General features: G+C 31.7%; 1 protein-coding gene across 2 annotated transcripts in view; it reads right to left on the bottom strand.

Moving 5' to 3' along the window:
* Positions 1 to 14,696, bottom strand: part of LOC124360178 (monocarboxylate transporter 10) — a 62,324-nt gene that overhangs the window by 32,131 nt on the left and 15,497 nt on the right. For both annotated transcript variants that reach the window (XM_046813561.1, XM_046813560.1), the window contains exons 2-4: positions 11,058 to 11,384; positions 2,800 to 2,951; positions 87 to 298 (exon numbers count right to left, since the gene is read on the bottom strand). In XM_046813561.1, the coding sequence (XP_046669517.1) occupies positions 87 to 298; positions 2,800 to 2,951; positions 11,058 to 11,238 (545 nt within the window). In that variant the 5' untranslated portion in view covers positions 11,239 to 11,384. The remainder of the gene's footprint in view (positions 1 to 86; positions 299 to 2,799; positions 2,952 to 11,057; positions 11,385 to 14,696) is intronic.

Here is a 14,696-nt window from a genome sequence, read left to right as displayed (position 1 = left end):
GTACAAACCTATATTATTGAATTGATTTACAATATCAAATATCTGGTTTATAAAAACTAGTGGATATTCAACTTGATTTTCCGCACCTTAAGCAGACGTTCAACCCGAATTGTTTGAGCAAAAAATCTATGAGGTAGGGCATGATCATGGTGAAGACGGAGCTGCCCGCTGTTACAAAGCCGTTAACGAGACCCATGTAACGGTGGAAGTAATGACCTAGGATTACTAGCGAGGGTGTGTACGCTAGCGAGGCGCCAACACCAAACAGCACACCGTATGTCATATACAGCAGCAACACCTGCGGACAGTTCAGAGTAGTCAACATAATTATTTTGAGAAGAATGAAAAAGGACTTGAAGGTCTTTCAATTCCAACGTCCAGTTGTCAGTGAAATGTTGATTACAACTGATTAAGATCTCAGTACTCTCTTATGTGGGTGATGCTATCAATTAACCTCTTTATTAAAACCAATCAATTAATAATTGACAGTTAAAATAGTTTAATGAGTCATACCAACATCCAGTGACTGATGAGGACCAAAACTCTAATCTATTTATACAGTATATTAAATTAATATTCTAAAGATTTATCACTTTTTTTTTTTTTTTTTTTTTTTGAAATAAATAACATTCTACACTAATTACTAATTAGTTACAACAATTAAAATTATCAACATACCTCATTGTTTGTCAGAATTAGTCTTAACAATTTTAGCAAGACAAAAACGTTTGAGACTTAATGTTTTTGAGTTTCTAAGGTCTGAGTTAATCCCCTTCTGGCAGTCATTTCTACTGTTATTGACAGACTATTTTTGAGCATCATATTAGAGTATTTTTAGAAAAATAAAATAATATATGTCATGTTCAATATTATTATTTTCTAGAAGAAATATGTAACGTTTTGACAAAATAATCACTTTAAAAATACATATTTATATATTTATTTACAAATTTATTGAATAAACTATGGAATGGGAGAAAAACTATGCTTTGAAAATGTATCAACTTTGTAGGAAATAAACAATCTGATAGCATTTAGCAAGTATATTTTTGTAGTTTTTAAAACATAATATACAGAATGCATAGTAAATTTTTACAAATAAAAATGTGATGTAAATGTGACAAACTGAAAAACTCTATTAATGTTGACCAATGTCACTATCAAAGTTATAAATCAAATCAATTATAAACCATGTTTCATTCACAGACATTTCAGCACCATTCAAAAATTATATCATAACTCTAAATGACAGTAACATACTATATAAAACGAAATAAAACAATTACAATGGCATTTGTATACTTGCAGGTAACCAGAAAAAGGATGCGGACAACTATTAAATAACAGAATGAGGGTTAAAAGATGTAAGTGAATTTTTCAAGGAGATTTGGATATTTCAACTATAGATAAACCCCTCATAGAGAAACCTGCGCAGAAGTAAATAACTGAGCAGCCGCGCACAGGAGGACCCCCTCCAGTGGTGGGGAGTGGGACAAGCATCTCTTCTTTCTGTTTTATCAGCTGCGTCGATCGTGTCTTTTTTGTTTACACTGCAGCTACTTACCTACTCTATAACTATATTGTATTTTTTAGTGTAGGCCTATACACAGTCCAAGTGTAAAATATTAATTGAACAGACTAATGTAGCCATAGAAGTATACAGGGAACTTGCATTTTGGTGTGAGGTTAGCCGCTAAGTGGCAGTGGCCAAGTCAGGGGACAGGTGACTGCCGAGCAGTGGTGGGGATACTGGGAGAGGGCAGCATCACAGCGGTGGAGGGGAATTATCCCCACCCTGCGTGAACTAAAATAACCCAGTGTCTTTTTGTTAACTTTTTTGTTTACCTATATTTTGTTAATGCATTCATTTGAATATTTATACAGTTCTATGAAATTAAACACCTTTTGGGCAAAATTACTACTAAACAAAAGTACAAGACAAAAACAACATTAAAATAAGCTTACAACAAGAGACTAAAAGTAAAATAACAATCCCCTTCTAGGTGATAAATTGACGTTATCACCAATTATTATTGCCAGAAAACAAGTGATTCATTTATTTTATAATTTGCATTTTGTAAAAGAATAATGTTTTGTTGAAATTTTGACATTTTATTTAAATATTACGACTACACAAGACAAAAATAAACAATTTTCTATGTGAAAAGTTAATTTACACAAACATTATATCAGGCTTGTAGAATCTTTAGTTAATTAGCTTCTAAGGTAGTAAAATGCTTTGAATTTGTATATTTAATTTATATAAAAAAATAACCAAAATAAAAAAATATCTGACACCTTGAATTCTATGAGAGCTGTCCACAGAGTAAGTTGTTGAAGGCATCAGATCACCAGGGAGGGGGAGGAGAGAGGGAGGGATTAGCGTATGATCTGGGAGGTGCTGTGTAGCTATATCCAGTGGAAACTATGATTAAGAAACTTTAGAAACTTTAATATTGTACATTTTATGTCTATTGGGTACCTCAACTCTTGACTGATGAATTCAAAATAAAGAGAACCACATAGTCACTGACAATGAAACATGAATTTTTTATGTTAATGTTGAACAAATAAGACATTCAATGGAGTGGAATCTAACCTCCACCGTGATTATTTACATACACAGGCAGCAGAATCTTACTAAGATAACATAATAACAGTTAAGAGGGAAAAAAATCAAATTTACAAAAATATTAACTTTGTTTCTATTGCTCAAATACTACTACTTCAGTAAACATATTACCAATTACTTTGGTATGTGGAATGCTAACAATATTACTGAGAAAGAAGCAAACTCACACTGTTGGTACAGAAGGAAGACAGAAACATGCCTCCTGTCGCCATTAAGCCCCCGATGAATGTCGTTAATCTGATTCCTATTTTATCAGTCAAAATCCCAGCTATGGGGGATAGAAAAAATGTAGTTCCAATTGTTAGCGATCCAACAAGAGCTGAAACAGAAAACATGTGAAAATGCAACTGGTTCGTTTTTGGAATAATAGTGCAACAATTAAAAAACTAAAAAAAATAGTTTTAGCCGATCTGCTAGAGAAAGTTTAATAAATACTTGTGAGGATTCACCTGAAGAATGAGAAGATTTTTAATCTCTAAACAAAACATCCTCTACCTGCCTATGTATATACAATAGTTACTATATCTTATTGAAAAATAAGATTTTTAAAGGAAAACACAAAAACAATCTATTATTTAAGTAGGTACTGAAACCATTGACATTATTTTAGGGCAATAACAGCACCAGTAATCTTACAATCAATACTTTGATGAATAATTGTGATTATGATTTCTAAATACAGTTTTTATTTTATTTGTATTTAGCTAAAATAATTATTAAATTTGTGAACAATCATACTAAAAATGGAGTCATTATTCAGATGTATTTTACATGCTATGGAATTTTCAAAGTTTCAAAATGTCTTCAATAAACTATTAAAAAACTGAATAATTATTTTTGGAGATAAGGTGAGATATTAAAAAGTTATTGAACTACAAAAGAGCTATATTTAATTTAAAATATAAATCAAATTAATATTAAAATATCAGTTTATATTCAACAGGTTTTAGTTCAAAAAAGTGAACATCACAATTACATCTCAAATAACACTTAAGGTGATCAAATTTTAATTTGAATTTTTTTTAGTCTAATTTTTTATTACAAAACATCCAATCCCAAGACTGCTTCGCTTACCAAACCCCCAAACAAATTAGAATTATGTTTTACTATAGAAAAACATATAAAAACGCAAAACTAATGTTTTTATAGTAAAGTACTAAAATAATTTATTGTAAAATATATTTCTACCTCAAATTGATAACATCTGTATTTCTGAATTTTTATTATATTTCCTCAACATCTATTTTTTTATCACTTAAGTTGTTACAGTATTTCCTAATGAATAGCTTTATTGACTTTGGTAAAGAATAATATGTTGCATTTGTAATTTAACTGCTGAGAATATGTATGGAATGTTTATTAGTACATAGACTAATACTTATGTTTGCCGTAATTATATATTTGCCAGCATTTACTTTTGGATGAAAGTTCTTATTTTGTATAAACATTCTCTCAAGTCCATTATTTTCTACATAACTTTCTAATGTTCTCTAGCATTAACATTATTATATTATATAAACCTTTATTTACAATTTATATAAAAAGAATAACATATTACCATACAAAAGGAGATTATAGTTTATTGAATAACAGCTACCGATTTTAAACCCCATAAAGTCATTTTCATTATCTGTGTCCATGTTATCATCAAACAAAACCAATTGTCTATTTGAGTGTCAGATATTTCTATGGTACAATAAACACTAGAAATAAAACCACAAAATACTCAATGCAACAACAACACCTGGTAGCTGTTTTCACTATGCAACTACAGCAAACTCACCAATGTGCAAACACTCATGACAAAGGACCAAGGAAGTGCTGACATTCAGTAAACGCCAGAACTACTTGTGAGATGCGCGATTGTCCTATAAATGCTTCTTGCACAGTATTCAGTTTTACACAATTGCTATGAATGCAATATAACGTCCAAAACCGTAAAGGGGTTATGACTAAAAAAAGAGAAAATAGGCAAGATAACAGAGCTTTCCTTAGTTTCCTGGTATTGCGAAGATCTGAACTTTTGCAAAAGGACAAACTATTTTAATGCAAACAAAATTTAAAATAGACAGGATGTTTGTAAATATATTTATGTTATTTATCAGAATAAGAATAAGAATAAGAATAAGAATAAGAATGTATTTATTCCATCATCAAATAACAAAGGTAAACATATGTAAAAAAACTTGGAATGACTAGTCACCGCATCAAGTAAAGGTGACTAGCACAATGAAAATAAACAAGAACTTCTTACATCAAACAGTCTAAATATTACTTATAACCTAGCGGTCCGCTGCAGTGTCAGCACTTATTTATTTAACTGAACCAAAGTACACTTTACATTAATACGAGTAAGTAAAATAAACTAAGTAAACTATTCACTTCACTAAGTAACCTCGTCAGTAGGTGAACTAAAAACATCCAATACATTAAATAAAGCCAAACAATTGAATACTTAAAAATATTTACACAAACGCATATAAACTCTATTCCATATATCTACAATAGGAATTCGTTTTTAATTTTTATAATTATAGCTAATGTAATATTTCTACCAGGTCATTAATGTTGTCTTTATCAAACAGCCATGATTTTAATTTAATCTGAAATAGCCTTATGTTTTGACTGTTTTTTATGTCTATTGGTAAAATATTAAAAATTTTTGGGCCTAAAAATATAAATGTTTTACTGAACATAGTTTTATTCACTTTTGGTCTAATGTATGTTACTTTAGAAGCTGCCCTGGTATAGAAGCGAAATTGTTTTGAACATTTATTTCCACTACGTATGTAAAACATTTTTAATACTTTAAAAATAAAAAGGTATTTCAGAGGCAGAATTTTTAGGAGGCGAAATAGAGGCAAGGACGGTTCGTGTTTGGATTTAAATGTTATGATCCTTATAAAGTGTTTTTGTATGATTTCTAATGGATTTATTGTGGTATTGTTTGCTGCACCCCACACTTCTATACCATAAGTCAGTCTTGAGTGGATTAAGGCAAAATATAGCATACGTAAAAGGTCATCGGTTAAAAGATTTCTTAAATAATAGAACGTTCTTATATTTTTTCTTAATTGGGTCTGTAGATGATAGATGTGTTGCTTCCATGAAGCGTTTTCGTCTAGAATTACGCCCAGATATTTTATATGAGTTACTTGACTAATAATCGGGCAGGGACAGTTATCATTGATTGAGCAATTTAAATAATCGTGATATTTTAAAGTATTAGGGAAAGAGTATTGTTTTAGGTCAAAATTAATAAAGTTTGTTTTTTCAGCATTTATTTTCATTCTGTTGTTAATACACCAGGTTCCCATATAATATAATACATTAAAATTCATGCTTCTATATGAATTTATTATTATTTATTATCATTACTTTATAAATACAGAAAATACAAATTGAATAGGGACATTATATGGGCTTAAAGTATTACATTTAAAACAAAATTTTTCAGAAATTTATGGCTAACACATATTTTTAACTAAAAGAAATAATAAATTTTTTTACAATAAGTTACAATAAACAATATTTGAATCTAAAATATAAATAATATTATTATTTATTGTTGGGAATGTAAAACTAGCTCATGTTTGATACTAAATTTAGAATTTTGCTCTAACCTAAAAAATTCTTCAAATTAATAAAAAGGATTTTAAATTAAGTATTTTTTAGATTGTATACTGTAAACGTGTTCAGATCGTAAAATAGGGGTTTCACAGTTTCTTTCCACTTTGAATTAAATACTACACTGATAGTTTCCTTTTGTATTGTTAGGATCTTATCGGGATTTATCTTTGACACTGGCATTGAGCTTGTGTGTAATAAAGCCAAAAAGTAAAATTATTTGGGTCAATGAATTAATAACAAAGATTGTTCATTGCATAGAACAATAATTGAACTTTGCATATTTATTTATCTCTAAAACCGCTTCAACCTTGACCATACTTGTAATAGGTCATAATCCCACATGAAGATAATCTTTGACAATTTAGTACGAAAAATCTAGTTCACTGGGTCAGTACAGTATAATTTTATCAAAACAATTGATCTTCTACTTCGTTTATTTCTATATTTATGAAACAGAACTAGTGGCAGAATTATACAAGAAGTTTGTCATAAAGTTGTTTACATCATACTCTTATTATATAAGATAGTTTTATAATAGCAAAACATTATTAATAGTACTTGATTTAAATCGCAGCTGACAAATGTCAGATGGATATCATCTCCTTGTAATTATACTGAAACATTACACTCAATATTACTCACTGAAACGAAGATATTACACAAACAAGCTTTGTACCAAATGCTGAGTCTGCAATTTTAAATGCTGAAGGAGATCTAAGTAGATGTGCCAACTATATAGAATAAGCGAATAAACACACTAAAAATAATTCTATGAGCATAATTTAAACTTTGTATTTTTTACTGCTTTTTGTATGAATGGTTGGAAATATCTATGTATACTGTATAAGATACAACATTTATTTAAAAAAATGCTTAATAAATTTGAAAATTGCTTATGCTGTAAATGAACGAAATGGTTTTTCTTGATTTATTATTTTATTTTGCCAGTACATTTGAAATTTAACATCCTGAATGACTAATCATAATATACATTTAACTACGCTTTCTTAACATGTACAACTGAACATCAAAAGTTGTGTTAACAGCTTTGTGATTCCTAAACTTTTAATTAGACATCAAGTATCCACCTTATGTCCTTATGTCAGTTATGGTCTATAACATATTGTTGGCATTGAACCTTCATCTATTGATTGACTCACTGTGTCTTCAGTGGAACACTTTCCTCACTTCAATTAGCTCCCCCTCTCAGCAATTAGATGTTTCTGACAACACTTTCAGTACAGTAAGTGTTTACAAACTTCAATCTCTAATCGGTAGATGCTATTTCTGTCTATGTGGGTGATAAAATTGGTATAGTTGGAAGAGGCATTTTCATAGTTTACACTAAGCTCCATCTGAAGTTGTGATGATAGGCACAGTAGTGCAACCCAAACATGTGGAACTTAAGATGGCATGTAAAATGTACGAAGAATTGAATTTTTACATAACATGGAACAAAATGTAAAGCTGTATTAATGGGAATAGAAAAACAATGTATGATATCAAACTTGTAACATTAAACCAGTATGAGGAAGTTTTAGTAAACAGGTGTTTTGGTACATATCTTCATTGCATTAAGAATGTCAGTTAAAGGATTAGATGTGAAATACTTACACACACAAACATTCTAAGGAGCCGATGTTGATTTAGTTATAAATAGCCATACACCCAAAATTAACCTTTGAATTAAGAATTTTCACATTAATTTTATCAAGCAAATATATTACAACTGATATTTTAAAATGATATTTACTGAAATAACTGCAAAACAAGCAACTATAAATTCATGAAGTTTATACAAAAATATATAACTATAAGTATATATAAATTTGCCTGCCTGTACATTTATTACACATTCAAATAAAATTATCTATTAATGTCTAGGTATATAACAAACTATGCAAACATGAAAACAGAGAAATAAGTAAAGCTTGACATGCCTTATTTGTTATTGTTTCAAAACTTTTTAAATGTCTCTCTAAATATTTAGTAATTGTGAATAGAATGTTAAAATTTCTCCTTATATATCTCAGCCATTACCAGAATAACTTAAGTTTAAAACTAAATGTAAAGTGTAAAGAGTAATTAGTTTTTAACTAATTACTCTTATGTTTTAAAGTTTAATAGTTTATAGTTTTAAACTAATCTATCAAATGTGTGTCATTTATAAAACAATGAAAATGCATAACATTAGAGAGAATTTTAAATTAATAAATTATTTGTTTTCTTCTTTTACTACTCAATAATTGAGAATCCACTCAAATATTGATAAACCTATTTCCAAAATGTTATTAAATACAAGGAATAAATCCAAATAATAGATATGATGCGAGAGGTTGATTTAAGGAAAATATTGAGTTCAGCTCCTTTTTTCCTTTCGACTTGACTCCTGGAATCTGGAATCCGCATCCATCCAAAACGAGTCAGTGACAAAAAAGCTCAAAACAAACTTTTTGCATCGTTCAACTACAGTATCACTTAGACTACAAAATCAAGTGGGTGATCTAGATGAGGTGTTCTCATCATCTTATCCAGTACAAAATTGAGTGCACTATGATTTACTACACTACATCTGACGATTTCTTACAATTCAATAGGCGGAAGGTGAAAATGAAGTGAACTATTATAATCCTGGATGGAATGACTATTATCTTATTCCTAAAGTCAATTAGGAATAGTTTAAGTTAAAATGGTAAAGTTATGGAAAACCAATATACATCTTTCAACAGCATAACAAAAAAGCAATAAATAGGTAAACTCTTTAAACGACATTTCAAAAATCTGTAGGATAAATTATGGTAACTAAGAGATAACTTTTACATCAGAAAATACTACTCAACATCTTCCAGACAAATCTAAATTTAATTCTATTCTAGCAAAGTGGTGAATACATATATTAACACACATTAGTAACAGAAGGTCGAGGGCAAAACAGTTCCTCAGTGAGCAATGATGTGGTAACAAAATGTGTATGCAACATTTCATGGTATTTAGTAAAGTAGGTTCAAGATTTCAGTGTTTGCTATAGAAATATTTAAGATGAGTGGGGTAGAGCACTAAATTTGGGTACTATAACCATTTTCCAGAGGAAATATCTGAGGTAACATTAGCTACATTGCATTACATTGTGTTGATTTCAGTATCTGATGAGATTTCAGTCATTTCTACTGCAAACACAAAAAGAGTGAAACCCTGAAGTCAGATTCTTTTTTTATTGTGTTTGTTAGTAAAATGAGATAACGTCAAGATTTCCCAGATAAAAATTATTTTTTTTAATGTTACCACAGTTTAAATATTAAAATATATTATCCTTGTATGGGGAACCATCAAATCTCGTTTGTCAGTTAACAAGTGTTGGGCTAAAATATTTGTTGACTAAAGATGAGCAAGGACGAAATATTTCAAGATTTCAATAGTGTTCCTCCTGGTATTCAGTTCCGTAGTTTTAGTAATTTATATTGAAACTGAAATATGTTACAGTTTCTTAGTCAGTAACTCTGAGGCATCATGAATATGTATGTAAATATAATGTCAATCAGTTATTTATTTTATGAGATTTTTATACCTGGACATACATAATAAAGTGAAAATGTTACCTTCAGACATATAAACAAGAACATTGCCATTCATTATTTTCTAATGTTCACGACTAATGTTTTTCAATTAAATTTCATTGAACCATATCCATATTTGATTTACTATGTAGTCTGTAATCGATTATGTAGTTAATAGAAGAAATAACAATATTTCTGAAAGAAGTTTGATGATAAGACCACCAGATAAAAGTAAGTTTTGATTAACAATAACAGTATTGGGTAAATAATTTAGGTTTAAAAAAACTCTTACGAGCTTGACTAATTTCAAATTTTGCTCTAAAATAAAAAGAATTTCTAAAAACATGTTTTCTTAGTAAATATTTTTAAAATCTCATTTCCTTAATAAAAATCAAATAACAAGCACATCCTAGATAACTTCATAAGAAAGTTTGTGCCAATTTTAATGATGTGAAGATCTGTTCAATAATTTGATTATATAAATATTATAAAGACGCTCAACATGTGTTTTAGGAGTTACTAAACTAAGGTATTGCTGTGAGGGCGACCCATGTAATTGTCTATGACAACTTGCTAATAAAAACAACTAAAATATTTGGACTTCATACATCTTATAACAAACATGTGAATTTCTTTTTTGCTAGTGCTGGATGGAAATAAAAATTGCTAATGAATGCTCAGATATCCGGAAAAAGGTTTCAAATTGGTTTTGAAGGTTCAGATTTGATTCACTTAATGTTCAAAGGTCCACGATACCAGGAAACTTAAGGAAGCTTACATATGGATAATTTCTTTTGTGCAAAATTCTAAGGTATAAGGTTTTATATGCTGACACAATCTCATAGTCAACTAAAAACCTGTAGGAGAAGCTTCCCTTGGTCTTACGTAAAAATGTACCAACATATTAAGTAAGATACATATTCTGAATGATGTAAATAATGATTTCAATCATGAAAATTTTAGAATATTTTGGAAAATTACAATATTTTCATTTCCAATACTTTATTTTGTGAAGATTACTTGCTTTAATCAAAGGGAAGCAGTGGGGTCAACAACTTGTTGCTGTCCTAAACAAACTTTTGAAGATTTTAGATCATTCCTGGTTTTCGAACATAAAAAGTTAGTAGAAGTTTTGAATGTGATGAAATATCTGAGTGGACTTTCATTATTTCCTCATATTGCATTACTGTTGTGTGGTAAATACATTTTACCGACCGTCACTGAAAAGTAGGGTGGATTACCGGCTTTGGAGGAGGACTCGGCGACACCCTCCTCGTTGAGTTTGTTCTGCAGCTCGACATAGATGACACTGTAGCAGTTGATGACGCCGAAGATGACACCGTTGCAGAAGAAGCTCGCGATCATGACGAGCCATGCACGTGTACCCCCGTCAGGTGGGACTTGGCGAGCGGGCGCGTCCATGGCCTGGCAGGCGTGTCTCAGGAGCTTGCGGCGCCAACGCCAACTGAAGCTCGGGTTAACCACGGCGACCACGGTTACAGCGAGTGTGTCCTCCCCACCACCGCACTACAGGCCGCAGTGGTGGGGGAGGCCGGTGCAGCTGACGTCTGAAAAAAATATCGACATCAGATACTGTCCCTTATGGCGATGCTATCTCACCCATCTCTATAATAAAGTTACACTTTGACACCGACTGTTGACGTAACATGTGCGAGAACTTGCCACTGCGACAAACGCCTTGTTGTCAATCAGTCACTGGCCGACATGTGCGGTTGCGCTACGCTAGACCTACTGCACTTGCCTTCGACAGTGTTACGCTTGTTAAGATACAGTACTGTAACTCTTTGACACGTTTATTTATAGTTTTTTTTTTAAATAATAACAATAAACTATGCATATTAAAACCATGCCTTAATAGGCTATATATGCGGTAGAATCGAATGTGTGTGGAAACAGCTGATTACGTACCGCTCAAACTAAAACACAGTATTCAAATTCAATTTTACATATGAGAGTTATTAATGTAGGGAAACACCTTTCTAAAACCATACTTTTATTTACTGTACTACAAACTTCAAACGTAATTTAGTGCCCCTTGTATTTAGTGTAATTTAAACAAGTTATACGTTATACCATACTATTTAAAAACGTACGGAAAATATTTACAATTACTGACACCGGGTTAGTACTAAAAGTTATAATTTAATCACTCGTTGTTAACATTAACGCATCAACTTGAAAGTAAACTCTTGGAGACGGTATTATGACAAGTTCTGAGACCATATGCTCGGAAAGCCCTTTTTCTAAACTTTTTGGCAAAGCCTTCCGCTGGATTAATAAGATTTTCCAATATATCAACACTGCATGAATGTCTAGCTTTTTACAAAATCAGCTAAATCCACAAAATAATATATCACGTGTAGCTAACTTTATGAAAAATAAATATATAGTCGATGTTGACTCGTACGACAAAGCTCAATCTGTTTGTTTATTCAACGTCTTTCTCATCGCTAACAGGATTATCCACAATCCCAATCAGCCTATTACAATTGTCCTCGTGGTAGAAATTAGCAAAAATGACTGCAAACTTCACCGAACATGACCCCCCAGAGTTCAAATCACTAATCGTTCCAAAGTTTACATATATAAACATAACTGTCACAAAAAAAACCCAAAAAGTTGAAACTTGGTACAAAAACGTAGTGGTCTTACAAATATTTCATTGGCTAATTTCATTGTCCAGCTGTTATACCTCATTTTGTTTGTACAAGGCGGTCGTTCAAACTTTAACAGAATCACAGATCTATTATTTATTGACCTAAAAGTTTTCTTAAACATTTTGTAGCAAGCATTTTTGTATCTGAAACGGTTTTCGTAATATCGATTATATTAAATGCTATAAGACCTTTACTACCACCTAAAAACTGGAGTAATGAATGCAAAAACAAGTATAATCTTGGTACAAAAACCGACCTTATACATATCTTGGCTAAGGCTACTACCCAGCTTGGTACACTATTTCGTTCCAATATGAACGTTCACATTTTAAAACAAATTCACAACTCCGCTACTTATGGTCCTAGATAAAGTAAAACAGGTGTTTTAGAAAGCATAAATTTTCTAAACCGTGCGTTGGATATGTCAGAGAGGTGGGAATTTGTAAAAACAATGCAAACTTATTGTATTAATACAATTATGAATTTCAAATTTATAATATACATGTATGTAAACCAAATACAACATCCATTCCGATTACTCCCCGCCTAGTTCTCTAAATTGGTGCTAATCTAAATATATGTTTTAAATTACTCCGTGCAAGTTCGGAAGCCAAACCAAATGGCAAACATTCGGCCAAAGCTGGGTCTATCTCAATCGAATCTTTTCTTAACTTATCCGACACACATTTTATTTTAATATTCTAAATGCACTCTTGCACAATAAATATATGTGTTTTAACTTTAATTTGTTGGCAACTATACAATCTGTTGTTTTATCACACATTTATATCTCCTTCTCATGGCCACTAACACCCGACATTGCCCTGCAAGTAACTTGTCCCAGAAACGTGCTGATATGCAACAGCAGGGTGAAAGTACGATGGATGAGTATGAATAGATAAAACATGTGTAATGAATAAACTATAGAACAGCTGGGAGCTACTAAGGCAGCCATAAAAAGTTGACACCTTCAGGGGAAGGAATTTGTACAAGTGTAGTAGGATCGTCTGTATCAAGTCCCGCTCCACCCTTTCATTCGACACGTAATCATATATTTCGTTAATCAGGCAAAAACTTCGTTAGGTCGTCAATGCTAACATTGACCGACTGCCAGCAAGAAAGCTACATTCTGCTCATAAGCGGAAGCGATGATAATCCCACATCTAAAAAAAAGAAACAAATATGCTCGATGTCATCTCTGTGCTTGTTTGTTTAGGCCGGAGTTATTAGAATTTCTTCCCCCAACCACCAGCAGTAAACACTATTCTGGCAGTAAATGTGCAAAAAATGAATTAAGCACTAATTTGTTTACCGTTGGTCTTTTACAAAGACTACTTTTGGACGGATCCTCATAGTTTTGTTCATAAGAGAGAATGCGCTTTTATTTCTCCATAAAAGACTGCTCCATGAAAAAGACTGCATCCTGTTACTACGTAGTTGTCATTTATAGAAATGGTTGATTCTGTGGTGGAATGTATTTCAAGCTCCCAAATTTAACTTATCTACCGTTATCTGATACCTGAGTTATCTGAGTTACCGATCGAAAGTTAACTATATGTCATCAACACGTAAACAGGCATCTGCTAGTTTGGCTCGTGAACTCAATCCCTCGTTAGTTTCACTGGTATTGACTGCAGGCTCAAGAGAACGCTCATTGCGAGAACTTCGCGATCGGGTGCACTCCAAAATGAACTTCTCCGACCACGCAATCATTGTTGTTTCAGAGAAAAACTATGTATGAAGTAAATATTCAAGTTTCTACATCCTTTATTTTTGGTTCACATGTCACCGCACCGAATCCATAACAAGTTCACTGCCGTGTGGGACAGGGTCGGGGCTACACAAGATTGAAATTCCTCTCTTGTTTACCTTGGACTTTTCCGGAGCGCATTACAGTATTATCACCAATCCGCTTTTTCTGCTCTGCACAATCCTGTTTGGCCAAAGCGATTCAGCAGAAGACAGGACTAAGAATTCCTCTATCTGAAAAACCTGTTTGGGTGATCCTACTCGGAGTAACCCTGCTGGCAACACACAGTTTGAATAACTTTTATTTACTCAATAAAAACTTTCAAAAGTTATTGGGAGATATGAACGTATCATTTGAGCTATGACTATGTGACGATATTCACACGTAAGTTGTTTTGAGCATGTTCCTTTAGTGTTAGATGCTTGTTTTTGACATCATGGCAGGATAAGTTT

This window comes from Homalodisca vitripennis, chromosome 4, assembly GCF_021130785.1.
Source record: "Homalodisca vitripennis isolate AUS2020 chromosome 4, UT_GWSS_2.1, whole genome shotgun sequence".
Lineage (NCBI taxonomy): Eukaryota > Metazoa > Arthropoda > Insecta > Hemiptera > Cicadellidae > Homalodisca > Homalodisca vitripennis.
This window is presented reverse-complemented; position numbering and strand designations above follow the sequence as displayed.